This window comes from Oncorhynchus keta, chromosome 19, assembly GCF_023373465.1.
Source record: "Oncorhynchus keta strain PuntledgeMale-10-30-2019 chromosome 19, Oket_V2, whole genome shotgun sequence".
Classification (NCBI taxonomy): Eukaryota; Metazoa; Chordata; class Actinopteri; order Salmoniformes; family Salmonidae; genus Oncorhynchus; species Oncorhynchus keta.
Window position 1 is genome coordinate 201,332 of NC_068439.1, and position 25,598 is coordinate 226,929.

Here is a 25,598-nt window from a genome sequence, read left to right on the forward strand (position 1 = left end):
CTTATCCAGAGCGACTTACAAATTGGTGCATTCACCTTATGACATCCATTCATATAGTAAAGTAAATGTGTGACATTTTATAGAAATATTTGACTTCTGAATGTTTCGGTGTTTGGAAAAATAATACTTTATCAAGTTCCATACCATCAAATATTTTGTTGAAATCATAAAGTTATTATACAGAATAGAGACAACAGCGTCACCGCGTGGGGCTCCGGGGTTGTGTATGTGTGGATGATTCAAAGCATAGAAACAGCCTCTAAATATAGGTCCGTTTTGTGTTTGTCCTCTGGTTGGTAAAAATCACACTTGCCATTATGAAAGCTTTAGTGTTTTGGCCCTTGCTTTCTCGTGATGAGGTTGTCGGGCTGAAGAATGATCTGATATAGAAATCACCTCAAGTGGAGCACCCTGCTTTAACTGACCAATCCGCTGAGATCAGCGAATCAGCGCAGGACCACGCCAACATGCCGCAAAGCACGCTGGGACTTCCTTTCTTTCCGAGGCCATATTGGAGCAACAGACTTGTAAGTTCACCTCTTTGTTTAATCTGTAACATTTATATATTTAGGCAATGTTGGTGGACATCACCCGGTTGATTACTAACGTAAAATGGTCCAATCTCATATGTTTTGTTTCAGGTTGTCCAGAACGGAGTAAATCGCAGCTATGGTGGCCGCCAAGAAGACGGTGAGTCGAGCTGTAGTGAACGCATGGCGCAGTCTGGGCTTAGTGCAACACGTGTTTACACGTTTTTACAAACTGTCAAAGTCGCCCGTATATATCTGTTAGGAACTTGGCCAAACATACAATGTTGTAGTTCCTGAAGCTTTAGTTGTTAACAATTGACAGACTCCAGATAGCATGTGTTATATTAACCGTCTTGCCAGCTAACAGGCTAATAAAGCGTTAGCCAGACAGCAAGTTGAATGGTTACACTGGGGGCATTTTGACCTTATGGTTGGTTGGCTGATGAAGAAACCCTAACAGCACATGTCATCGGAACTATTATATCTGATCAATAACTAGATAGGGTTGTGACTGTCATGGACTTTAGGATGGCAGTAATTGGCCACTAACCCCCCCCCCCACATTCATCGGTAATAAGGTCCTCAATCGAGTTTCTGAATTACCCAAGAAGCAACAAAACATCAAATGTAAGAACATTTTAGAAGATTGTTACACAAATAAGGTGCAAGAAATTCAGGCCAATTAGTCCGTAGAGACGAAAGGAATTTCCGGACTTGGCGGTTGTCTAAGACCGGCTGTGGTGACTCGTCTGAAGTTTAGTAAAGATGTTAGATACAGTGGGACTTTATGTCAAATGTCTTTATAAATGGAGACATAGCAATATATTAATAATATATGCCATTTAGCAGACGCTTTTATCCAAAGCGACTTACAGTCATGTGTGCATACATTCTATGTATGGGTGGTCCCGGGAATCGAACCCACTACCCTGGCGTTACAAGCGCCATGCTCTACCAACTGAGCTACAGAAGGACCACTACTTTCTGGTAGTGAATGCAGTGATGAGTACTAAAATTGTCCCCCATAACAATGTGCAGTGTGCTTTGTTAAACAGCATCTAACGGCTTTAATGAAGTGGCAGCTGCGTTCATATACATGTCGCCATAGTCTAGGACCGATGGTCATGTCGACCGTCATAATCTGCCTTCTACTGTTTAACTAGAGGCAGCACCTATTTCTATAAAGCCCATATTTATTCTCAGCTTCTTAACTCGTCAATATGCTTTTTAAAAGACTGCTAGCCTTTGATCTATCCCGATATGAACACCATCAGCTTAAATCATCAGTTGTATATGCACTCTAGAGACCCCATCTAGTTAGTTTTACCTGCAGTCAATACTCATTTAAGGTCAGCGATTTTCTGTAATACAAAAGAAGGCAGACCGTAGATAATGTTGAGCTTGGTCAACCGTGGGAGCAATGGCACAACAGTATCATCTGCATACCGGTGCAGGTTACACGTTTTTACAGACGACTCGATATTGTTAATGTTAACACTGATGATATAATGGGTGAAGTGGTGGCCATTGCGAGTGGACACGTAGGGGCAAGCAGGAAGTGTACCCATCTATGTGCTGTGATTTGATTCAACTATTACAAAAAAATACATTCCGTTGCATGAGCCACATCAGTAAGCATCATTTGAATGAACTTTCTACATTACCATTTAAATGATTGCATCACAATACCAGGCAGCCATTGCGAGTGTACACATGAGGTTACCAGTCATTGGCCACTGTAACCCTGGTAATATGACTGGTAAATAGAATGAATAGAACCTCTAACCCTGGTAAATAGAATGAATAGAACCTGTAATATGACTGGTAAATAGAATGAATAGAACAGTCTTGGAACCTGTAACCCTGGTAATATGACTGGTAAATATAATGAATAGAACCTCTAACCCTGGTAAATAGAATGAATAGAACCTGTAATATGACTGGTAAATAGAATGAATAGAACCTGTAACCCTGGTAATATGACTGGTAAATAGAATGAATAGAACCTGTAACCCTGGTAATATGACTGGTAAATAGAATGAATAGAACCTATAACCCTGGTCATATGACTGGTAAATAGAATGAATAGAACCTGTAACCCTGGTAATATGACTGGTAAATAGAATGAATAGAACCTCTAACCCTGGTAATATGACTGGTAAATAGAATGAATAGAACCTCTAACCCTGGTAAATAGAATGAATAGAACCTCTAACCCTGGTAAATAGAATGAATAGAACCTCTAACCCTGGTAATATGACTGGTAAATAGAATGAATAGAACCTATAACCCTGGTAAATAGAATGAATAGAACCTCTAACCCTGGTAATATGACTGGTAAATAGAATGAATAGAACCTCTAACCCTGGTAAATAGAATGAATAGAACCTATAACCCTGGTAATATGACTGGTAAATAGAATGAATAGAACCTCTAACCCTGGTAATATGACTGGTAAATAGAATGAATAGAACCTGTAACCCTGGTAATATGACTGGTAAATAGAATGAATAGAAACTCTAACCCTGGTAATATGAAATAGAATGAATAGAACCTCTAACCCTGGTAAATAGAATGAATAGAACCTCTAACCCTGGTAAATAGAATGAATAGAACCTCTAACCCTGGTAAATAGAATGAATAGAACCTCTAACCCTGGTAAATAGAATGAATAGAACCTCTAACCCTGGTAAATAGAATGAATAGAACCTCTAACCCTGGTAAATAGAATGAATAGAACCTCTAACCCTGGTAAATAGAATGAATAGAACCTCTAACCCTGGTAAATAGAATGAATAGAACCTCTAACCCTGGTAAATAGAATGAATAGAACCTCTAACCCTGGTAAATAGAATGAATAGAACCTCTAACCCTGGTAAATAGAATGAATAGAACCTCTAACCCTGGTAAATAGAATGAATAGAACCTCTAACCCTGGTAAATAGAATGAATAGAACCTCTAACCCTGGTAAATAGAATGAATAGAACCTCTAACCCTGGTAAATAGAATGAATAGAACCTCTAACCCTGGTAAATAGAATGAATAGAACCTCTAACCCTGGTAAATAGAATGAATAGAACCTCTAACCCTGGTAAATAGAATGAATAGAACCTCTAACCCTGGTAAATAGAATGAATAGAACCTCTAACCCTGGTAAATAGAATGAATAGAACCTCTAACCCTGGTAAATAGAATGAATAGAACCTCTAACCCTGGTAAATAGAATGAATAGAACCTCTAACCCTGGTAAATAGAATGAATAGAACCTCTAACCCTGGTAAATAGAATGAATAGAACCTCTAACCCTGGTAAATAGAATGAATAGAACCTCTAACCCTGGTAAATAGAATGAATAGAACCTCTAACCCTGGTAAATAGAATGAATAGAACCTCTAACCCTGGTAAATAGAATGAATAGAACCTCTAACCCTGGTAATATGACTGGTAAATAGAATGAATAGAACCTCTAACCCTGGTAAATAGAATGAATAGAACCTATAACCCTGGTAATATGACTGGTAAATAGAATGAATAGAACATATAACCCTGGTAATATGACTGGTAAATAGAATGAATAGAACAGGCTTGGAACCTGGTAAATAGAGGTTCCAAGCCTGTTCTATTTACTCTATTTCTCTGTGTTGCTGCTGCATTGTGGGTAGCATTGTCTAGGCCACCCGGAGACTTGTTTGCTAGTTTCAGGAACAGTCCATGTTACTACAAAGACTCAACAGTTAATTTGAAGAAAAACAAATGTATATTTTTTTTAAATGGTTATGATTGTCATTGTATTACAATAACTATCTTCATCTATAACCGTCGGTTCCCTGGTGGTATGGTAATTGTGCCAGCCTTAGTTATATGTACTCAACTCGCATGTATCCCAATTAGAAGACCATATATCACGTTTGGTTCAATGCATATGAGCTACGTTCATAGTTCAATGTTTCTCACAAAATATCATTGTTACTTTGATGGCAGAAAAAGTCCCTGGAGTCCATCAACTCCCGTCTCCAGCTGGTGATGAAGAGCGGTAAATATGTCCTGGGATACAAGCAGTCTCAGAAGATGATCCGCCAGGGAAAAGCCAAGCTGGTCATCCTGGCCAACAACACACCTGCCCTCAGGTAACTAAGGCCTACATTTATTTAGTATTAGCTAAAGTTAAGGACATTATCACTAATACCCCTTTCACACATAACATGGTGAGCTAAAGTTTATACCTTGCTAGCCTTGGGTTTATTCATTAGTTGAATTCTGTTGCAAAACGTTTTGCAATGGAAAACGTTTACTCCAAACAGAAAATGTTCTGCAATGAAATCAAGTTATTATTGGACATTCATGTATGTCTCTCCACATTTGGTTCCTTAGAGTTAAGTTTCCATTGCAAAACCTGTACTAATTTGCTCCGAAAACACCTCAAAGATCCTGTTGGGTGCAACTGTTAAAGCAAGTTAAAACAGTTTACATTAAGTGTGTGTTTTGATTTGATATGACAGTAGGGGGATTGATGTTTCTATAAGCGTATCGTTATTGAGAATTGATTCACGTTTGGATGGAGTTTTTGGCTGTTTTGGCTTCCAGAGCCACCTGTCCCTTTAAACAGAACAGGTAAGGTCCCTCCCTATAAGGAGTAATGTTAGCCTCCTTTAGTTCTTTATTGGACTAGGCATGGTGGACTTCTTCCTTAATGGGATTCCTGTAATCCCATGTGTTACCAGCAACATGTACAGTTTTGGTTTCATGAGATGAAATAAAAGATCCCAGAAATGTTCCATATCCCAAAAAAATATTATTTCTCAAAAAAATGTTGTGTACAAATTTGTCTACGTCACTGTTAGTGAGCATTTCTCCTTTGCCAAGATAATCTATCCACCTGACAGGTGTGGCATACCAGGAAGCTGATTAAACAGCATTACACAGGTGCACCTTGTGCTGGGACGATAAAAGGCCTCTCTACAATGTGCACTTTTTTCACAACACAATGCCACAGATGTCTCAAGTTGAGGTGGCTTGCAATTGGAATGCTGATTGCTGGAATGTCCACCAGAGCTGTTGCCAGAGAATTGAACGTTCCTTTCTCTACCATAAGCCGCCTCCAATGTTTTAGAGAATTCGGCAGTACGTCCAACAGGCCTCAGCAGACCACGTGTATGGCGTTGTGGGCGAGAGGTTTGCTGATGTCAATGTTGTGAACCGAGTCCCATGGTGGGGTTATGGTATGGGCCGGCATAAGCTATGGACAACGAACAGAATTGCATTTTATCGATGGCAATTTGAATGCACAGAGATACGTGACGAAATCCTGAGGCCTATTGTCGCCACCGTCACCTTATGTTTCAAGCGTGATAATGCACGGCACCATGTCACAAGGGTCTGGACACGATTCCTGGAAGCTGAAAATGTCAGTTCTTCCATGGCCTGCATACTCACCGGGCATGTCACACATTGAGCACGTTTGGATCGACGTGTACGAGGCAGATGGTGGTCACACCAGATTCTGGTCTTCAGCTCGTCACCTGTGACCAACCGATGCATATCTGTTTTCCCCAGTCACGTGAAATCCATAGCTGAAGGCCTAATACATTTATTTCGCTTGACTGATATTCCTTTTGAATTGTAACTCAGTAAAATTGTAAAAATTGTTGCATGTTGCGCTTATTTTTGTTCAGTGTATATAACCTCTTGGATTACTTTTAAATTCAGAAAGCCGGCGTTGTTTCCATCAAGTTAATTTGAACCAATGTGGAATTGGTGTCTGCCCAGTAGAATATTTTAGTTAAATTGTGCAATAATTAAGTATTCAGACCCCTTCACTTTTTCCATGTCACCGATGACACGCCAAATGATGACCACCAATCAGAGACCACTATGACACACCAAATGAATACCACCTATCAGAGACCACTATAATGACACACCAGATGACCACCAATCAGAGACTACTATGATGACACCAAATGATGACCGCCAATCAGAGACCACTATGGTGACACACCAGATGGCCACCAATCAGGATGATGACACCAAATGATGACCACCAATCAGAGACCACTATGGTGACACACCAGATGACCACCAATCAGAGACCACTATGATGACACACCAGATTACCACCAATCAGAGACCACTATGATGATGATGACCACCAATCAGAGACCACTATGATGATGATGACCACCAATCAGAGACCACTATGATGATGATGACCACCAATCAGAGACCACTATGATGACACACCAGATGTGTTTGATGGGTTATTTTTTGTCTTGTACAGCCTCTTAAGGGGAAAGTAATCCAACAGTAACTGAAAGTAATCAGATTACATCACTGAGTTAATTTACATTATTAATTAAAGTAACTAATGGCGTTAATTTAGAAAGTAACCTATCCTTGTGTAACCTACCCTTGTGTAATCCTAGGAATAGTTCCATTCCTACTTCAATGAACGTTTTCAAATAGTTAGATATTGAAGAATTTGCATGTCAAGCGTTGCTTGTGCGTTCTTATGGGTAGGTTAATTTTTGTTTTGTGTACTCCTCCTACAAAGGCACACCTGTATTGGTCTGCTTGCAGGTGTGTAAGAACAGGAGGAACATTCAAATGAGGGCTGACTTTGTTACTTGCTGCACCTGATGCAGTTGGTCGTTCAGCAATCAGACACCATGAGAAAACAACCGAGACAACTACAGTATTAGACTGAAGGGATAGTAGCTTAGTGTAGCTTGTCCTCGTGTTGCTTTCCCCCCATACACGCAGAAGGGATAACGTTTCATTAGTGTAGCTTGTCCTCGTGTTGCTTCTCCCCCATACACCAGAAGGGATACATTAGTGTAGCTTGTCCTCGTGTTGCTTTCCCCCATCAGAAGGGGATAACGTTTCCCCCATACACGCAGAAGGGGTAACGTTTCATTAGTGTAGCTTGTCCTCGTGTTGCTTTCCCCCATACACGCAGAAGGGATAACGTTTCATTAGTGTAGCTTGTCCTCGTGTTGCTTTCCCCCAATACACGTGTTGCTTTCCCCCATACACGCAGAAGGGATAACGTTTCATTAGTGTAGCTTGTCCTCGTGTTGCTTTCCCCCATACACTCAGAAGGGATAACGTTTCATTAGTGTAGCTTGTCCTCGTGTTGCTTTCCCCCCACGCAGAAGGGATACGTTTCAGCTTGTCCTCGTGTTGCTTTCCCCATACACGCAGAAGGGATAACGTTTCATTAGTGTAGCTTGTCCTCGTGTTGCTTTCCCCCATCAGAAGGGATAACGTTTCATTAGCTTGTCCTCGTGTTGCTTTCCCCCATACACGCATTAGTGTAGCTTGTCCTCGTGTTGCTTTCCCCCATACACGCAGAAGGGATGTTGCTTGTAGCTTGTCCTCGTGTTGCTTTCCCCCATACACTCAGAAGGGATAACGTTTCATTAGTGTAGCTTGTCCCGTGTTGCTTTCCCCCATCATGTTGCTTTTCCCCCATACACTCAGAAGGGATAACGTTTCATTAGTGTAGCTTGTCCTCGTGTTGCTTTCCCCCATACACGCAGAAGGGATAACGTTTCATTAGTGTAGCTTGTCCTCGTGTTGCTTTCCCCATACACGCAGAAGGGATAACGTTTCATTAGTGTAGCTTGTCCTCGTGTTGCTTTCCCCCCACTCAGAAGGGATAACGTTTCACTACACGCAGAAGGGATAACGTTTCATTAGTGTAGCTTGTCCTCGTGTTGCTTTCCCCATACACTCAGAAGGGATAACGTTTCATTAGTGTAGCTTGTCCTCGTGTTGCTTTCCCCATACACGCAGAAGGGATAACGTTTCATTAGTGTAGCTTGTCCTCGTGTTGCTTCCCCCATACACTCAGAAGGGATAACGTTTCATTAGTGTAGCTTGTCCTCGTGTTGAATATACACGCAGAAGGGATAACGTTTCATTAGTGTAGCTTCATTGAACGTTTCATTGAATGTAACATATATAATAATAATTATCCAAACGCTTTTATCCAAACTTACAGTCATGTGTGCATACATTCTACGTATGGGTGGTCCCGGGAATCGAACCCACTACCCTGGCGTTACAAGCGCCAGAAGGGATAAAACAGAATTTTGCTGCCTGCACTTGTCTAAAAGGTATTTGTCCTTCCTCAGGAAGTTCATGTTGCTTTCCCCATACACACACAGGATCGTGTTTCATTCAATAACATACCTTTTATCAAAGTATGCCCACGTGTGTATTTGTCCTTCCTCAGGAAGTCTGAAGTGGAGTACTACGCCATGTTGGCCAAGACAGGCGTCCATCACTACAGTGGGAACAACATCGAGCTGGGCACGGCCTGTGGGAAGTACTTCAGGGTGTGCACCCTGGCCATCATCGACCCCGGTGAGTGTCCAATCAGACTGCCTGTTTACCACGCCTATTCTGTTGATGGATGGTCTGCAGACAATCCTTTAGCAGTGAGCAATTTGATACTGTTTATTCTTTCATTCATTCATTTAGCATTGTTTTCAAAGATGACATGAACATCTTTGCAGAGAATTATAAAAATGTATGAATGAAGAATAAACGAACCGCTCTACTACTAAATTACATGTTTGAATTAATCATTTTGTGAATTTGTAGGTGTAGATATTTTTAAGTTTCACTGATGCTCACAAATTTGCCCGTTTTGTAAATTTTTGCACCTGGTGGCTCTATGATGATGTGCCCACAGCACGTCACTAGATAAACACCCAATGAACCATGTACCTGAACTGACTGGGCTTTAGCCAGTTGCATCATTGGTGTCAATGACTTAGTTCCTCTGAAGTTAATGAAGTGAGTGTTAAGTATATCTTGTATGCTAAATATAGTGTTCTATTTCCAGGTGATTCTGACATCATCAGGAGTATGCCAGACCAGCCGCAGGGGGAGAAGTAGACATTTCACACTCGATGTTAAAAAATAAACTGTTTTCTATGGTCTTTCTTTGGTCTGTCTTTCTCTTAGTGTGCACATTGATAAACATTTAGCTACTTCTATTCTATGCTGTAGGCCGTCATTTCTCTCTTGATCTTTAAAGAAGCCTCCGATCTATATGTGAGGCTTGTGGATGTGGTCTATGTAAATTAAATCAATTTTATTTGTCACATACACATGGTTAGCAGATGTTAATGCGAGTGTAGCGAAATGCTTGTGCTTCTAGTTCCGACAATGCAGTGATAACCAACAAGTAATCTAACTAACAATTCCAAAACTACTGTCTTATACACAGTGTAAGGGGATAAAGAATATGTACATAAGGATATATGAATGAGTGATGGTACGGGGCAGCATAGGCAAGATACAGTAGATGGTATCGAGTACAGTATATACATATGAGATTAATAATGTAGGGTATGTTAACATTATATTAAGTAGCATTGTTTAAAGTGACTAGTAATATATTTTACATCAATTCCCATTATTAAAGTGGCTGGAGTTGAGTCAGTGTGTTGGCAGCAGCCACTCAATGTTAGTGGTGGCTGTTTAACAGTCTGATGGCCTTGAGATAGAAGCTGTTTTTCAGTCTCTCGGTCCCAGCTTTGATGCACCTGTACTGACCTCGCCTTCTGGATGATAGCGGGGTGAACTGGCAGTGGCTCGGGTGGTTGATGTCCTTGATGATCTTTATGGCCTTCCTGTAACATCGGGTGGTGTAGGTGTCCTGGGGGGCAGGTAGTTTGCCCCCGGTGATCTGCAGTCCTCACTACCCTCTCTGTTGTGGGCGGAGCAGTTGCCGTACCAGGCGGTGATACAGCCCGACAGGATGCTCTCGTTTGCATCTAGAAGTTTGTGAGTGCTTTTGGTGTATTTCTTCAGCCTCCTGAGTTTGGAAGAGGTGCTGAATGCTGTCTGTGTGGGTGGACCAATTCAGTGTCTGATGTGTACGCCGAGGAACTTACAACTTACTACCCTCTCCACTACTGTCCCATCGATGTGGATAGGGGGTGCTCCCTCTGCTGGTTTCCTGAAGTCCACAATCATCTCCTTTGTTTTGTTGACGTTGAGTGTGAGGTTATTTTCCTGACACCACACTCAGAGGGCCCTCACCTCCTGTAGGCCGTCTCGTCGTTGTTGGTAATCAAGCCTATCACTGTAGTGTTGTCCGCAAACTTGATGATTGAGTTGGAGGCGTGCGTGGCCACACAGTCGTGGGTGAACAGGGAGGATAGGAGAGGGCTCAGAATGCACCCTTGTGGGGCCCCAGTGTTGAGGATCAGCAGGGTGGAGATGTTGTTGCCTACCCTCACCACCTGGGGGCAGCCCGTCAGGAAGTCCAGTACCCAGTTGCACAGGGCGGGGTCGAGACCCAGGGTCTCGAGCTTGATGACAAGTTTGGAAGGTACTATGGTGTTAAATGCTAAGCTGTAGTCGATGAACAGTATTCTCACATAGGTATTCCTCTTGTCCAGATGGGTTAGGGCAGTGTGGTTGAGATTGCATGGTCTGTGGACCTATTTGGGCGGTAAGCAAATTTAAGTGGGTCTAGGGTGTCAGGTAGGGTGGAGGTGATATGGTCCTTGACTAGTCTCTCAAAGTACTTCATGATCATGATGAGGGTAGTCGTTAAGCTCAGTTACCTTAGCTTTCTTGGGAACAGGAACAATGGTGGCCCTCTTGAAGCATGTGGGAACAGCAGACTGGTATAGGGATTGATTGAATATGTCCGTAAACACACCGGCCAGCTGGTCTGCGCATGCTCTGAGGACGCGGCGCGTCTGGGCCTGCAGCCTTGCGAGGGTTAACGCGTTTAAATGTCTTTCACCTCGGCTGCAGTGAAGGAGAGACTGCATGTTTTCGTTGCAGGCCGTGTCAGTGGCACTGTATTGTCCTCAAAGCAGGCAAAAAAGTTATTTAGTCTGCCTGGGATTGGGAGCAATACATCCTGGTCCGTGACTGGGCTGGATTTCTTCTTGTAGTCCGTGATTGACTGTAGACCCTGCCACATGCCTCTTGTGTCTGAGCCTTTGAATTGCTACTCTACTTTGTCTCTATACTGACGCTTAGCTTGTTTGATTGCCTTGCGGAGGGAATAGCTACACTGTTTGTATTCGGCCATGTTTCCGGTCACCTTGCCCTGATTAAAAGCAGTGGTTTGCGCTTTCAGTTTCACGCTAATGCTGCCATCAATCCACGGTCTCTGGTTTGGGAATGTTTTAATCGTTGCTATGGGAACGACATCTTCAATGCACATTCAAATGAACTTGCTCACCGAATCAGCGTATTCGTCAATGTTGTTTGACGCAGTTCGGAACATGTCCCAGTCCACATGATGGAAGCAGTCTGTACCAGGGTCCCATGTAGATTCAAATGAGATGTCCTTGTGTTTTTTTTTACATGCTATTAAGATCTCAACTCACAAGAGCAGATCATGGAATTCCACAAGGATAGACTCGTGACAAGGTCTTATTGTGACTTTACTGTGACATCACAATGATGTCACCACAAGCTATTTTGTCATGCTGCTGCACCACATGATTTGACCAGTCTAGATTGTTGACAGTAATGACAATGACAGGATTGTCCAGGCCCCTCCCCGTGGAGGATTGTCCAGGCCAGGGTCCCGCTGTTTTCTGCACTACTGACCAGACTTCTCAGCACAGTAGATGTGTGTACCAGGGTCCTGCTGTTTTCTGCACTTCTGAGCTGACATCTTTTTTAAATTAAAATGTTACCACTTTTTTCTCCCCAATTTCATGGTATCCAGTTGTTAGTAGTTACTGTCTTGTCTCACTACTGACCAGACTTCCCAGTAGATACGGGACAGTAGACGAAGGTGTACCAGGGTCCCACTGTTTTCGCACTACTGACCAGACTTCGAAGCACAACCCCACCAAGCCGCACTGCTTCTTAACACAGCGCTCATGACCAACTTCTCAGCACAGTAGATGGGGTACCAGGGTCCCAGCCGCACACCAATGTTTCAGCACAGGATGGGGAGACCTGGTTATCGTGCACTGCGCCCTGACCAGCCCAGTAGAGTCCAGGGTCCCACTGTTTTCTGACAAGAGACTAGTGCGCGATGAGACACAGGATAGGGTCCCACCTGCACAAACCCTCCCTACCAGGGTCCCGGACGACCAGACTTCTCAGGCAGTAGATTGTGCATCGGGCTCCCGGTCGCGGCCGGCTGCGACAGCCTGGGCGCAAACCCAGAGTCTCTGGTGGCACAGCTGGCATTGCACTAGACCACTGCGCCACCCGGGAGGCTCTCTGCTGGACGCGAAGAGAAGTATTGAATGATGTGTCTTTCATCTGCTACAGTAAGTTTCCTTGGCTTACCACTGCATCTACGGTCCTCAACGTTGCCCGTTTCTTTGTGCTTCTTCAAAAGAGCTTTGACACCACATCTGGAAACCCCTGTCTGCCTTAATGTCTGTCTGGGAGAGACCTGAGAGACCAGTCTGCCTTAATGTCTGTCTGGGAGAGACCTTGCTGATGCAGTATAACTACCTCGTGTCTTGTTGCTGTGCTCAGTCATGACTTTTGACAGTAAACTGTCTTCAGCAACCTCACCTTGTTAGCTGAGTTTGGCTGTTCCTGTTTCAGTTAATGATTTGTGTTTCAACTGTACATAATGGATTGATGATCATTAGCACCTGTTTGGTATAATTGTCTAATCATACACCTGACTATAATGCCTACAAAACCCCTGACTGTGCAAGTGTACCTAGAGGAATTGATGCTGTTTTTGAAGGCCACACCACATATGGATTTAATGTAGATTATTCTTCTGTTCACTCACTTTATATTTATCAAATAACTAAATCTATGAATCCATTTTTGAAAGCATTTGTACTTTACAGTATTTTTTTCACATCTGCCTAAAACTTTTTCATAGTACTACTACATATCTACAGTATTGCGTTGCACCCCCTTTTGGACTCAACAAGGTGTCAAGTGTTCCACAGGGATGCTGGCCCATGTGGACTCAAGGTGTCAAGTGTTCCACAGGGATGCTGGCCTATGTGGACTCAACAAGGTGTCAAGTGTTCCACAGGGATGCTGGCCCATGTGGACTCAAGGTGTCAAGTGTTCCACAGGGATGCTGGCCCATGTGGACTCAAGGTGTCAAGTGTTCCACAGGGATGCTGGCCCATGTGGACTCAAGGTGTCAAGTGTTCCACAGGGATGCTGGCCCATGTGGACTCAAGGTGTCAAGTGTTCCACAGGGATGCTGGCCCATGTGGACTCAAGGTGTCAAGTGTTCCACAGGGATGCTGGCCTATGTGGACTCAACAAGGTGTCAAGTGTTCCACAGGGATGCTGGCCCATGTGGACTCAAGGTGTCAAGTGTTCCACAGGGATGCTGGCCCATGTGGACTCAACAAGGTGTCAAGTGTTCCACAGGGATGCTGGCCTATGTGGACTCAACAAGGTGTCAAGTGTTCCACAGGGATGCTGGCCCATGTGGACTCAAGGTGTCAAGTGTTCCACAGGGATGCTGGCCTATGTGGACTCAACAAGGTGTCAAGTGTTCCACAGGGATGCTGGCCCATGTGGACTCAAGGTGTCAAGTGTTCCACAGGGATGCTGGCCCATGTGGACTCAAGGTGTCAAGTGTTCCACAGGGATGCTGGCCTATGTGGACTCAACAAGGTGTCAAGTGTTCCACAGGGATGCTGGCCTATGTGGACTCAACAAGGTGTCAAGTGTTCCACAGGGATGCTGGCCTATGTGGACTCAAGGTGTCAAGTGTTCCACAGGGATGCTGGCCCATGTGGACTCAAGGTGTCAAGTGTTCCACAGGGATGCTGGCCCATGTGGACTCAAGGTGTCAAGTGTTCCACAGGGATGCTGGCCTATGTGGACTCAACAAGGTGTCAAGTGTTCCACAGGGATGCAGGCCTATGTGGACTCAACAAGGTGTCAAGTGTTCCACAGGGATGCTGGCCTGTTTTTGAAGGCCATACCATGTGGACTCAAGGTGTCAAGTGTTCCACAGGGATGCTGGCCCATTTGGACTCAACAAGGTGTCAAGTGTTCCACAGGGATGCTGGCCTATGTGGACTCAACAAGGTGTCAAGTGTTCCACAGGGATGCTGGCCTATGTGGACTCAAGGTGTCAAGTGTTCCACAGGGATGCTGGCCCATGTGGACTCAAGGTGTCAAGTGTTCCACAGGGATGCTGGCCCATGTGGACTCAAGGTGTCAAGTGTTCCACAGGGATGCTGGCCCATGTGGACTCAACAAGGTGTCAAGTGTTCCACAGGGATGCTGGCCCATGTGGACTCAACAAGGTGTCAAGTGTTCCACAGGGATGCTGGCCCATGTGGACTCAACAAGGTGTCAAGTGTTCCACAGGGATGCTGGCCCATGTGGACTCAACAAGGTGTCAAGTGTTCCACAGGGATGCTGGCCCATGTGGACTCAAGGTGTCAAGTGTTCCACAGGGATGCTGGCCTATGTGGACTCAACAAGGTGTCAAGTGTTCCACAGGGATGCTGGCCTATGTGGACTCAACAAGGTGTCAAGTGTTCCACAGGGATGCTGGCCCATGTGGACTCAACAAGGTGTCAAGTGTTCCACAGGGATGCTGGCCCATGTGGACTCAACAAGGTGTCAAGTGTTCCACAGGGATGCTGGCCCATGTGGACTCAACAAGGTGTCAAGTGTTCCACAGGGATGCTGGCCCATGTGGACTCAACAAGGTGTCAAGTGTTCCACAGGGATGCTGGCCCATGTGGACTCAACAAGGTGTCAAGTGTTCCACAGGGATGCTGGCCCATGTGGACTCAAGGTGTCAAGTGTTCCACAGGGATGCTGGCCCATGTGGACTCAAGGTGTCAAGTGTTCCACAGGGATGCTGGCCCATGTGGACTCAAGGTGTCAAGTGTTCCACAGGGATGCTGGCCCATGTGGACTCAACAAGGTGTCAAGTGTTCCACAGGGATGCTGGCCTATGTGGACTCAACAAGGTGTCAAGTGTTCCACAGGGATGCTGGCCCATGTGGACTCAAGGTGTCAAGTGTTCCACAGGGATGCTGGCCCATGTGGACTCAACAAGGTGTCAAGTGTTCCACAGGGATGCTGGCCCATGTGGACTCAACAAGGTGTCAAGTGTTCCACAGGGATGCTGGCCCATGTGGACTCAAGGTGTCAAGTGTTCCACAGGGATGCTGGCCCATGTGGACTCAAGGTGTCAAGTGTTCCACAGGGATGCTGGCCCATGTGGACTCAACAAGGTGTCAAGTGTTCCACAGGGATGCTGGCCTATGTGGACTCCAATGCTTCCCACAGTTATCAAGTCGGCTGGATGTCTTTTGGCTGGGGGATTATTCTCGGGGAAGTGTTGAACATGAAGAACCCAGCAGTGGTGCAGTTCTGGACACTCAACCCGGTGCGCCTGGCACCTACAGCCGTACCCCTTTCAAAGGACACTTAAATATTAACCCTCTGAATGGCACACACATAATCTCAAGGTTTAAACAAACTTTGACCTCTCCGCTTCAACCTGTCATTTGAAATAAATTCATTAGGCCCTAATCTATGTATTGGGAATACAAATACCTTAAAAGATAGGTTTGTGTTTCATAAAACCAGCCAGTATCTGGTGTTAACACTATTTGCCCCGTGCAGCGCGAGACATTTGATCAGGTTGCTGATTGTGGCCTGTGGAATGTTGTCTCACTCTTCTTCAATTACTGTGAAGTTGATGGATATTGGTGGGAACTGGAACACACTGTCAATCCAGAGCATCCCAAACATGCTCGATGGGTGACATGTCCGGTGTGTATGCAGGATATGGAAGAACTGGGACATTTTCAGCTTCCAGGAAGTGTATAGATCACGGGGCCATGCTGAAACATGAGGTGATGGTGGTGAATGAATGGCACGACAATGGGCCTCGGGATCTCGTCACAGTGTCTGCATTAAAATTGCAATCGATAAAATGTACTGTAATTGTGTACGGTGTCCGTAGCTAACAGAATGCATGACAATACCATAGCTCCACCGCCCCATGAGGTTCTCTGTTCACAACATTGACATCAGCAAACCTTCTGCCCACATAACGCCATACACATGGTCTGCGGTTGAGAAGATGGTTGGATGTACTACCAAATTCTCTAAAATTACGGTGGTGGCTTATGGTAGAGGAATTAACATTCATATCTCTGGCAACAGCTCTGGTGGACATTCCTGCAGCCAGCATGCCAATTGCAAGCTACCTCAAAGCTCCCCCAACTAGAGACATCTGTGGCATAGTGTTAGATTAACATTTTACTGACCTTTTATTGTCCACAGCACAAGGTGCACCTGTGTAATGGTCGTGCTGTTTAATCAGCTTCTTGATATGCCACACCTGTCAGATGGATGGATTGTCTAAGGAACTGGTGAGGGAAACGTTTTAGATTAATATTGTATGGCTGTGGGATAATGTGACTGAGGTCTTCTGCATTGGAAGCTGCATTATAGGAGAAATGCTCACTAACAGGAATGTAAATTAATTTGTGCAAAACTTGAGAGAAATTAGCTTTTTATGCATGTGGAACATTTCTGGGATCTTTTATTTCAGCTCATGAAACATGGGACCAACACTTCATGGAATTGTGGTCCAGATGACAGCCAAGCATGTGCCTCTGGGCTGTCCTTTCGTGCTCTTGCATCATCATAGCCATAGACAGTATACTATTCTACCGTCTGCTTCAAAAAGGGTTGGAACAGCTCAAGCCTATCCAACCACAGTATTTCTAGTCATTCTCAGCAATATATAAGCAGGCATGTCCTCTATCTCTGGCTGATAAGACTGATCTAGTTCTGTCTTAATGTCCCTCAGGAATAGCCAGACAGGACAGTGTCTTAATGTCTCTCAGGAATAGCCAGACAGGACAGTGTCTTAATGTCTCTCAGGAATAGCCAGACAGGACAGTGTCTTAATGTCCCTCAGGAATAACCAGACAGGACAGAGTCTTAATGTCCCTCAGGAATAACCAGACAGGACAGTGTCTTAAGGATCCACCCTTTTTTTTTCAATTGTCACCTAAAATGACATACCCAAATCTAACTGCCTGTAGCTCAGGCCCTGAAGCAAGGATATGCATATTCTTGGTACCATTTAATATAATAATATAATATATGCCATTTAGCAGACGCTTTTATCCAAAGCGACTTACAGTCATGTGTGCATACATTCTACGTATGGGTGGTCCCGGGAATCGAACCCACTACCCTGGCGTTACAAGCGCCATGCTCTACCAACTGTGCTACAGAAGGACGACTGAGGAACACTGTCGTTTCTGGAAATGTGAAAGGAACGTAGGAGAATATAATACAATAGATCAGGTAAAAGATTACACAAAGAAGAAAAAATGTTTTCTTGTACCACCATCGTTGAAATGCAAGAGAAAGGCCATTGTGTATTATTCCAGCTCAGCTACAATTTAGATTTTGGCCACTAGATGGCAGTAGTGTATATGCAAAGTTTTAGACTGATCCAAGCAATCATTGCATTTCTGTTCAAAATGTTGTATCAAGACTGCCCAAATGTGCCTAATTTGTTTATTAATATCTTTTCAAAGTTCAAAATTGTAGGAGTAGGAGTAACAGGTTAATCAACTTCTTCCATGGTGCCCCAAATCCTAATGAGTTAATTGTTACATGATTCATTTAATCGAGTAACAATTAAACAGTTAGTGGGTTAAATAAATAACTCACATTAATGAAAGTCAAGTGCCGACAATATGCTTCAATGTGCGTGTGTTCACAGTGCTTTGGCCGGACAATGATAGGTTCAGCTTGTGATGTTATAGTCAGTGGTGGAAAAAGTACCCAATTCTCATACTTGAATAAACATTTGAAAAATACCATAATAGAAAATGACTCAAGTAAAAGTTCTTAATTTACAGAAAGCCATGGGCACACTCCAACATACAGACATAATTTACAAACTAAGCATGTGTGTTTAGTGAGTCCACCTGATCAGAGGCAGTAGGGACGACCAGGGATGTTAGGTTGATAAGTGCTTGAATTTGACTATTTTCCTCTCCTGCTAAGCATTCAAAATGTAAATGAGTACTTTTGGGTGTCACTATAGCTGTGCCACTATAGATTCTGGGTTCGAGTCCAGGCTCTGTCGCAGCCGGGCGTGACCGGGAGTACCGTGGGGCAGTGCACAATTGGCCCAGCATCATCCGGGTTAGGGGAGGATTTGGGATGTCCTTGTCCCATAGCGCACTAGCGACTCCTGTGGCGGGCCGGCACAGTGCACGCTGACACGGTCGCCAGGTGCACAGTGTTTCCTCCGACACATTGTTGCGACTGGCTTCCGGATTAAGTGGGCATTGTGTCAAGAAGCAGTGCGGCTTGGCTGGATTGTGTTTCGGAGGACGCTCGGCTCTTGACCTTCGCCTCTCCCGAGTCTGTACGGGAGTTGCAGCGATGAGACAAGACTGTAACTACCAATTGGATATAACGAAATTGGGGAGAAAAAGGGGTTTAAAAAAAGTTGTACTTTTATTTAAGTACTTTACATCATTGGATTTAAAAACGATTTGGAGCATAGTTCAACTAAAAAATATAATCACATTTAATTTAATCAAATTGAAAAAGTTAATGCACTTACTAATGGAGTAATTAGAAAAATTAAATCTATGGTTTTAGAAGTGGGGGAAACAATTATTATTATATTTTTTACCCAGTTGGATAAAACACTCCAAACAGCGTCCAATCGCTCGAAGGCGTCCAATCGCTCGAAGGCGTCCAATCGCTCGAAGGCGTCCAATCGCTCGAAGGCGTCCAATCGCTCGAAGGCGTCCATTCGCTCGAAGGCGTCCAGGCGTCCAATCACTCGAAGTTGATGGTGCCCGTCCGGACATGACAGCAGATGCAGCAGCGGTCCGGTCCCACGGGAAAATCATTGTTCCGGTTGGAGAGGTTAAACAAACTATTTCATGTATGTTTCCATGGGTAATTAATATAGGCTTTTCCCCGTTAACCGATTAAGTAAAACGGTGGAGACCTCCTAGTCCTCAGAGCCGCTACATTCGATGACTGTTGTCAACAGCTTGAATGCACTGTCCGGAGCCAAGAGCAGCCAGACACATGAGCAGCGAGGATTTCAGCAGGCTGTGAGAGCAAATAGTGTGATTGCGGACTGTAAATTCAGGGCGTTCCTGGATGTGGGCATTGAACCACCCCCTACTGTACTGGAGTGCCCCCCGCGCGAGTCCTAGCTTAAAAATGGACCAATAGAAACAAGTATAAAGGGGGTTCCTGCAGATGCAGGGATTCTCTGACTTGCGAAATCAGAAGGCTCCAGGAATTTCGATTTTAATTGGACATGTGGCAAAAATAATTATTGATTTAATTTTGGAAAGAATATATCTTACATTTTCATGTGTATTTAGAATTTACTAAAATGGCCTATATCTTTTTATTTATTTTAATTTTGGGGGGTTCAGATCACAGACAGGCAATAATGTTAAAGAGAAAGTACAGAGGAAAAGAAACTCAAAACAATAGAGGAATATTAAACAAGCTGTAATAATAATACATCATATTATAATAAATAATCAGATGTGTCCTGTCTGTCCCATCTCCCCTCCTCCTTAGTAAGCGTCTGTCCCATCTCCCCTCCTCCTTAGTAAGTGTCTGTCCCATCTCCCCTCCTCCTTAGTAAGCGTCTGTCCCATCTCCCCTCCTCCTTAGTGAGCGTCTGTCCCATCTCCCCTCCTCCTTAGTGAGCATCTGTCCCATCTCCCCTCCTCCTTAGTGAGCGTCTGTCCCATCTCCCCTCCTCCTTAGTGAGCGTCTGTCCCATCTCCCCTCCTCCTTAGTAAGCGTCTGTCCCATCTCCCCTCCTCCTTAGTGAGCGTCTGTCCCATCTCCCCTCCTCCTTAGTAAGCGTCTGTCCCATCTCCCCTCCTCCTTAGTAAGTGTCTGTCCCATCTCCCCTCCTCCTTAGTAAGCGTCTGTCCCATCTCCCCTCCTCCTTAGTGAGCGTCTGTCCCATCTCCCCTCCTCCTTAGTGAGCATCTGTCCCATCTCCCCTCCTCCTTAGTGAGCGTCTGTCCCATCTCCCCTCCTCCTTAGTGAGCGTCTGTCCCATCTCCCCTCCTCCTTAGTAAGCGTCTGTCCCATCTCCCCTCCTCCTTAGTGAGCGTCTGTCCCATCTCCCCTCCTCCTTAGTAAGCGTCTGTCCCATCTCCCCTCCTCCTTAGTGAGCGTCTGTCCCATCTCCCCTCCTCCTTAGTAAGCGTCTGTCCCATCTCCCCTCCTCCTTAGTGAGCGTCTGTCCCATCTCCCCTCCTCCTTAGTAAGCGTCTGTCCCATCTCCCCTCCTCCTTAGTGAGCGTCTGTCCCATCTCCCCTCCTCCTTAGTGAGTGTCTGTCCCATCTCCCCTCCTCCTTAGTGAGCGTCTGTCCCATCTCCCCTCCTCCTTAGTAAGCGTCTGTCCCATCTCCCCTCCTCCTTAGTGAGCGTCTGTCCCATCTCCCCTCCTCCTTAGTGTCTGTCCCATCTCCCCTCCTCCTTAGTGTCTGTCCCATCTCCCCTCCTCCTTAGTGAGTGTCTGTCCCATCTCCCCTCCTCCTTAGTAAGTGTCTGTACCATCTCCCCTCCTCCTTAGTGTCTGTCCCATCTCTCCTCCTCCTTAGTGTCTGTCCCATCTCCCCTCCTCCTTAGTAAGCGTCTGTCCCATCTCCCCTCCTCCTTAGTAAGTGTCTGTCCCATCTCCCCTCCTCCTTAGTAAGCGTCTGTCCCATCTCCCCTCCTCCTTAGTGAGCGTCTGTCCCATCTCCCCTCCTCAGTGAGCATCTGTCCCATCTCCCCTCCTCCTTAGTGAGTGTCTGTCCCATCTCCCCTCCTCCTTAGTAAGTGTCTGTACCATCTCCCCTCCTCCTTAGTGTCTGTCCCATCTCCCCTCCTCCTTAGTGTCTGTCCCATCTCCCCTCCTCCTTAGTGAGTGTCTGTCCCATCTCCCCTCCTCCTTAGTGAGTGTCTGTCCCATCTCCTCCTCCTTAGTAAGTGTCTGTCCCATCTCCCCTCCTCCTCCTTAGTGAGTGTCTGTCCCATCTCCCCTCCTCCTTAGTAAGCGTCTGTCCCATCTCCCCTCCTCCTTAGTAAGCGTCTGTCCCATCTCCCCTCCTCCTTAGTAAGCGTCTGTCCCATCTCCCCTCCTCCTTAGTGAGTGTCTGTCCCATCTCCCCTCCTCCTTAGTAAGTGTCTGTCCCATCTCCCCTCCTCCTTAGTGAGCGTCTGTCCCATCTCCCCTCCTCCTTAGTAAGCGTCTGTATCATCTCCCTCCTCCTTAGTAAGCGTCTGTCCCATCTCCCCTCCTCCTTAGTGAGCGTCTGTCCCATCTCCCCTCCTCAGTGAGCATCTGTCCCATCTCCCCTCCTCCTTAGTGAGTGTCTGTCCCATCTCCCCTCCTCCTTAGTGAGTGTCTGTCCCATCTCCCCTCCTCCTTAGTAAGCGTCTGTCCCATCTCCCCTCCTCCTTAGTAAGCGTCTGTCCCATCTCCCCTCCTCCTTAGTAAGCGTCTGTCCCATCTCCCCTCCTCCTTAGTGAGCGTCTGTCCCATCTCCCCTCCTCCTTAGTAAGCGTCTGTCCCATCTCCCCTCCTCCTTAGTGAGCGTCTGTCCCATCTCCCCTCCTCCTTAGTGAGAGTCTGTCCCATCTCCCCTCCTCCTTAGTGAGCGTCTGTCCCATCTCCCCTCCTCCTTAGTAAGCGTCTGTCCCATCTCCCCTCCTCCTTAGTGAGCGTCTGTCCCATCTCCCCTCCTCCTTAGTGTCTGTCCCATCTCCCCTCCTCCTTAGTGTCTGTCCCATCTCCCCTCCTCCTTAGTGAGCGTCTGTCCCATCTCCCCTCCTCCTTAGTAAGTGTCTGTACCATCTCCCCTCCTCCTTAGTGTCTGTCCCATCTCCCCTCCTCCTTAGTGTCTGTCCCATCTCCCCTCCTCCTTAGTGAGTGTCTGTCCCATCTCCCCTCCTCCTTAGTGAGTGTCTGTCCCATCTCCCCTCCTCCTTAGTAAGTGTCTGTCCCATCTCCCCTCCTCCTCCTTAGTGAGTGTCTGTCCCATCTCCCCTCCTCCTTAGTAAGCGTCTGTCCCATCTCCCCTCCTTAGTAAGCGTCTGTCCCATCTCCCCTCCTCCTTAGTAAGCGTCTGTCCCATCTCCCCTCCTCCTTAGTGTCTGTCCCATCTCCCCTCCTCCTTAGTAAGTGTCTGTCCCATCTCCCCTCCTCCTTAGTGAGCGTCTGTCCCATCTCCCCTCCTCCTTAGTAAGTGTCTGTCCCATCTCCCCTCCTCCTTAGTGTCTGTCCCATCTCCCCTCCTCCTTAGTAAGTGTCTGTCCCATCTCCCCTCCTCCTTAGTAAGTGTCTGTCCCATCTCCCCTCCTCCTTAGTGTCTGTCCCATCTCCCCTCCTCCTTAGTGAGTGTCTGTCCCATCTCCCCTCCTCCTTAGTGAGTGTCTGTCCCATCTCCCCTCCTCCTTAGTAAGTGTCTGTCCCATCTCCCCTCCTCCTCCTTAGTGAGCGTCTGTCCCATCTCCCCTCCTCCTTAGTAAGCGTCTGTCATCTCCCCTCCTCCTTAGTAAGCGTCTGTCCCATCTCCCCTCCTCCTTAGTAAGCGTCTGTCCCATCTCCCCTCCTCCTTAGTAAGCGTCTGTCCCATCTCCCCTCCTCCTTAGTGAGTGTCTGTCCCATCTCCCCTCCTCCTTAGTAAGTGTCTGTCCCATCTCCCCTCCTCCTTAGTAAGTGTCTGTCCCATCTCCCCTCCTCCTTAGTAAGTGTCTGTCCCATCTCCCCTCCTCCTTAGTGAGTGTCTGTCCCATCTCCCCTCCTCCTTAGTGAGTGTCTGTCCCATCTCCCCTCCTCCTTAGTGAGTGTCTGTCCCATCTCCCCTCCTCCTTAGTAAGTGTCTGTCCCATCTCCCATCCTCCTTAGTGTCTGTCCCATCTCCCCTCCTCCTTAGTGAGTGTCTGTCCCATCTCCCCTCCTCCTTAGTGAGTGTCTGTCCCATCTCCCCTCCTCCTTAGTAAGCGTCTGTCCCATCTCCCCTCCTCCTTAGTAAGTGTGACCAATCTTGCCCCCAGTCAACGGAGACAGACTGACCGATCCAGTCTACAGACAGACTGACCGATACCACCCCCACATGTCTGTTACCTGGCCTGTACCCCCACGTGTCTGTTACTTGGCCTGTACCCCCACATGTCTGTTACCTGGCCTGTACCCCCACATGTCTGTTACCTGGCCTCTACCACCACATGTCTGTTACCTGACCTGTACCACCACATGTCTGTTACCTGGCCTGTACCACCACCACATGTCTGTTACCTGGCCTGTACCACCACATGTCTGTTACCTGGCCTATACCCCCCACATGTCTGTTACCTGGCCTGTACCCCCACGTGTCTGTTACTTGGCCTGTACCCCACATGTCTGTTACCTGGCCTGTACCCCCACATGTCTGTTACCTGGCCTCTACCACCACATGTCTGTTACCTGACCTGTACCACCACATGTCTGTTACCTGGCCTGTACCACCACATGTCTGTTACCTGGCCTGTACCACCACCACATGTCTGTTACCTGGCCTGTACCCCCACATGTCTGTTACCTGGCCTGTACCACCACATGTCTGTTACCTGGCCTGTACCACCACCACATGACTGTTACCTGGCCTCTACCACCACATGTCTGTTACCTGGCCTGTACCACCACCACATGTCTGGTACCTGGCCTGTACCACCACCACATGTCTGGTACCTGGCCTGTACCACCACCACATGTCTGTTACCTGGCCTGTACCACCACCACATGTCTGTTACCTGGCCTGTACCACCACCACATGTCTGTTACCTGGCCTGTACCACCACATGTCTGTTACCTGGCCTGTACCACCACCACATGTCTGTTACCTGGCCTGTACCACCACATGTCTGTTACCTGGCCTGTACCACCCCACATGTCTGTTACCTGGCCTGTACCACCACATGTCTGTTACCTGGCCTCTACCACCACATGTCTGTTACCTGGCCTGTACCACCACCACATGTCTGTTACCTGGCCTGTACCCCCACATGTCTGTTACCTGGCCTGTACCACCACCACATGTCTGTTACCTGGCCTGTACCACCACATGTCTGTTACCTGGGCCCTGGAGGAGTGGAGAGAGGGAGGGGGAGGATGGGAGATGGGCTCTGGAAGAGTGGAGAGAGGGAGGGGGAGGATGGGAGATGGGCTCTGGAGGAGTGAAGTGCAGTCAGATCAGGGTAGTTTTACCCACAAAGGGGCATTATTACAGGCAGAAATACTGCTAAGAACCCCACCCTCCACCCCCCCTCAGACAATACCGCAGGTGAAGAAGCCGGATGTGGAGGTCCTGGACTGGTATAGTTACATGTTGTCTGCAGTTGTGAGGCCGGTTGGACGTACTGTGAAACAAATCTAAAACGATGTTGGAGGCGGCTTACAGTAGAGAAATTAACATTCAATTATCTGGCAAAAGCTCTGGTGGACATTTCTACAGTCAGCATGCCAATTGCACACTCCCTCAAAACACAAGACATCTGTGGCATTGATCGGGCTGTTTAATCATCTTCTTGATATGTCACACCTGTCAAGTGGATGGATTATCTCGGCAAAGGAGAAATGCTCACTAGCAGGGATGTAAACAAATTTGTGCTCAAAATCTGCGAAAAATACATTTTTTGCGTGTCTAGAAAATTTCTGCAATCTTTTATTTCAGCTCATGAAACTAACACTTAACAGAATCTTTACACACTTTCTTGGAAGCTGAAAATGTCCCAGTTCTTCCATATCCTGCATACTCACCAGACATGTCACCCATTGAGCATGTTTGGGATGCTCTGGAGATCAGTGTATGACAGCATGTTCCAGTTCCTGCCAATATCCAGCAACTTCGCCCAGCCATTGGAGAGGAGGGTGACAACATTCCACAGGCCATGATCAACTCTATGAGAAGGAGATGTGTCACTCTGCATGAGGCAAATGGTGGTCACACCAGATACTGACCGGTTGTCTGATCCACGCCAATACCTTCTTTTTTTTAATGCATCCGTGACCAACATGCACATATCTCCCAGTCACGTGAAATCC

The 25,598-nt window shown here is 46.3% G+C and overlaps 2 protein-coding genes and 1 long non-coding RNA gene across 53 annotated transcripts; 2 read left to right on the forward strand and 1 right to left on the reverse strand.

The window, feature by feature from the left end:
- Positions 1-403: 403 nt before the first annotated feature.
- Positions 404-9,479, forward strand: LOC127909092 (60S ribosomal protein L30). Its single transcript, XM_052469003.1, has 5 exons — positions 404-527; positions 642-690; positions 4,513-4,658; positions 8,768-8,898; positions 9,383-9,479. Exons 2-5 carry the CDS (start codon positions 670-672, stop codon positions 9,433-9,435), a joined length of 351 nt encoding a protein of 116 aa, XP_052324963.1. The 5' UTR covers positions 404-527; positions 642-669; the 3' UTR covers positions 9,436-9,479.
- Positions 706-4,502, reverse strand: LOC127909093 (uncharacterized). 2 transcript variants are annotated; one of them, XR_008069556.1, is made up of 3 exons: positions 3,953-4,502; positions 2,845-3,047; positions 706-2,813 (listed from the first exon to the last, which is right to left on the reverse strand). It is a non-coding gene; the product is annotated as an uncharacterized LOC127909093 (long non-coding RNA). The 2 variants fall into 2 exon arrangements; XR_008069554.1 differs by having other exon boundaries at positions 706-2,708; positions 2,740-3,047.
- A 3,238-nt stretch (positions 9,480-12,717) lies between the features above and the next one.
- LOC127909094 (uncharacterized) lies at positions 12,718-18,338 on the forward strand. Of its 50 annotated transcripts, none has more exons than XM_052469031.1 (7): positions 12,718-13,473; positions 13,520-13,734; positions 13,916-14,090; positions 14,226-14,311; positions 14,600-14,685; positions 14,870-15,363; positions 15,410-18,338. In XM_052469031.1, exons 1-7 carry the CDS (start codon positions 13,461-13,463, stop codon positions 16,000-16,002), a joined length of 1,662 nt encoding a protein of 553 aa, XP_052324991.1. In that variant the 5' UTR covers positions 12,718-13,460; the 3' UTR covers positions 16,003-18,338. The 50 variants fall into 50 exon arrangements, with proteins under 50 accessions (XP_052324991.1, XP_052324989.1, XP_052325000.1 ...); XM_052469029.1 differs by having other exon boundaries at positions 13,520-13,691; positions 13,870-14,090; XM_052469040.1 differs by having other exon boundaries at positions 13,520-13,691; positions 14,005-14,090.
- Positions 18,339-25,598: the final 7,260 nt, after the last annotated feature.

What these genes read in the sequence shown, in the direction of transcription:
- LOC127909094 (XM_052469006.1), top strand. Translation starts at nt 13,461, where the DNA reads ATGTGGACTCAAGGTGTCAAGTGTTCCACAGGGATGCTGGCCTATGTG. An exon ending in CTGGCCCATGTGGACTCAAG is followed by an intron (nt 14,312 to 14,599) that starts GTGTCAAGTGTT and finishes TGTGGACTCAAG; the next exon opens with GTGTCAAGTGTTCCACAGGG. An exon ending in CTGGCCCATGTGGACTCAAG is followed by an intron (nt 14,686 to 14,869) that starts GTGTCAAGTGTT and finishes GGACTCAACAAG; the next exon opens with GTGTCAAGTGTTCCACAGGG.
- LOC127909092 (XM_052469003.1), top strand. Translation starts at nt 670, where the DNA reads ATGGTGGCCGCCAAGAAGACG. An exon ending in TGGTGGCCGCCAAGAAGACG is followed by an intron (nt 691 to 4,512) that starts GTGAGTCGAGCT and finishes CTTTGATGGCAG; the next exon opens with AAAAAGTCCCTGGAGTCCAT. An exon ending in CCTGGCCATCATCGACCCCG is followed by an intron (nt 8,899 to 9,382) that starts GTGAGTGTCCAA and finishes TTCTATTTCCAG; the next exon opens with GTGATTCTGACATCATCAGG.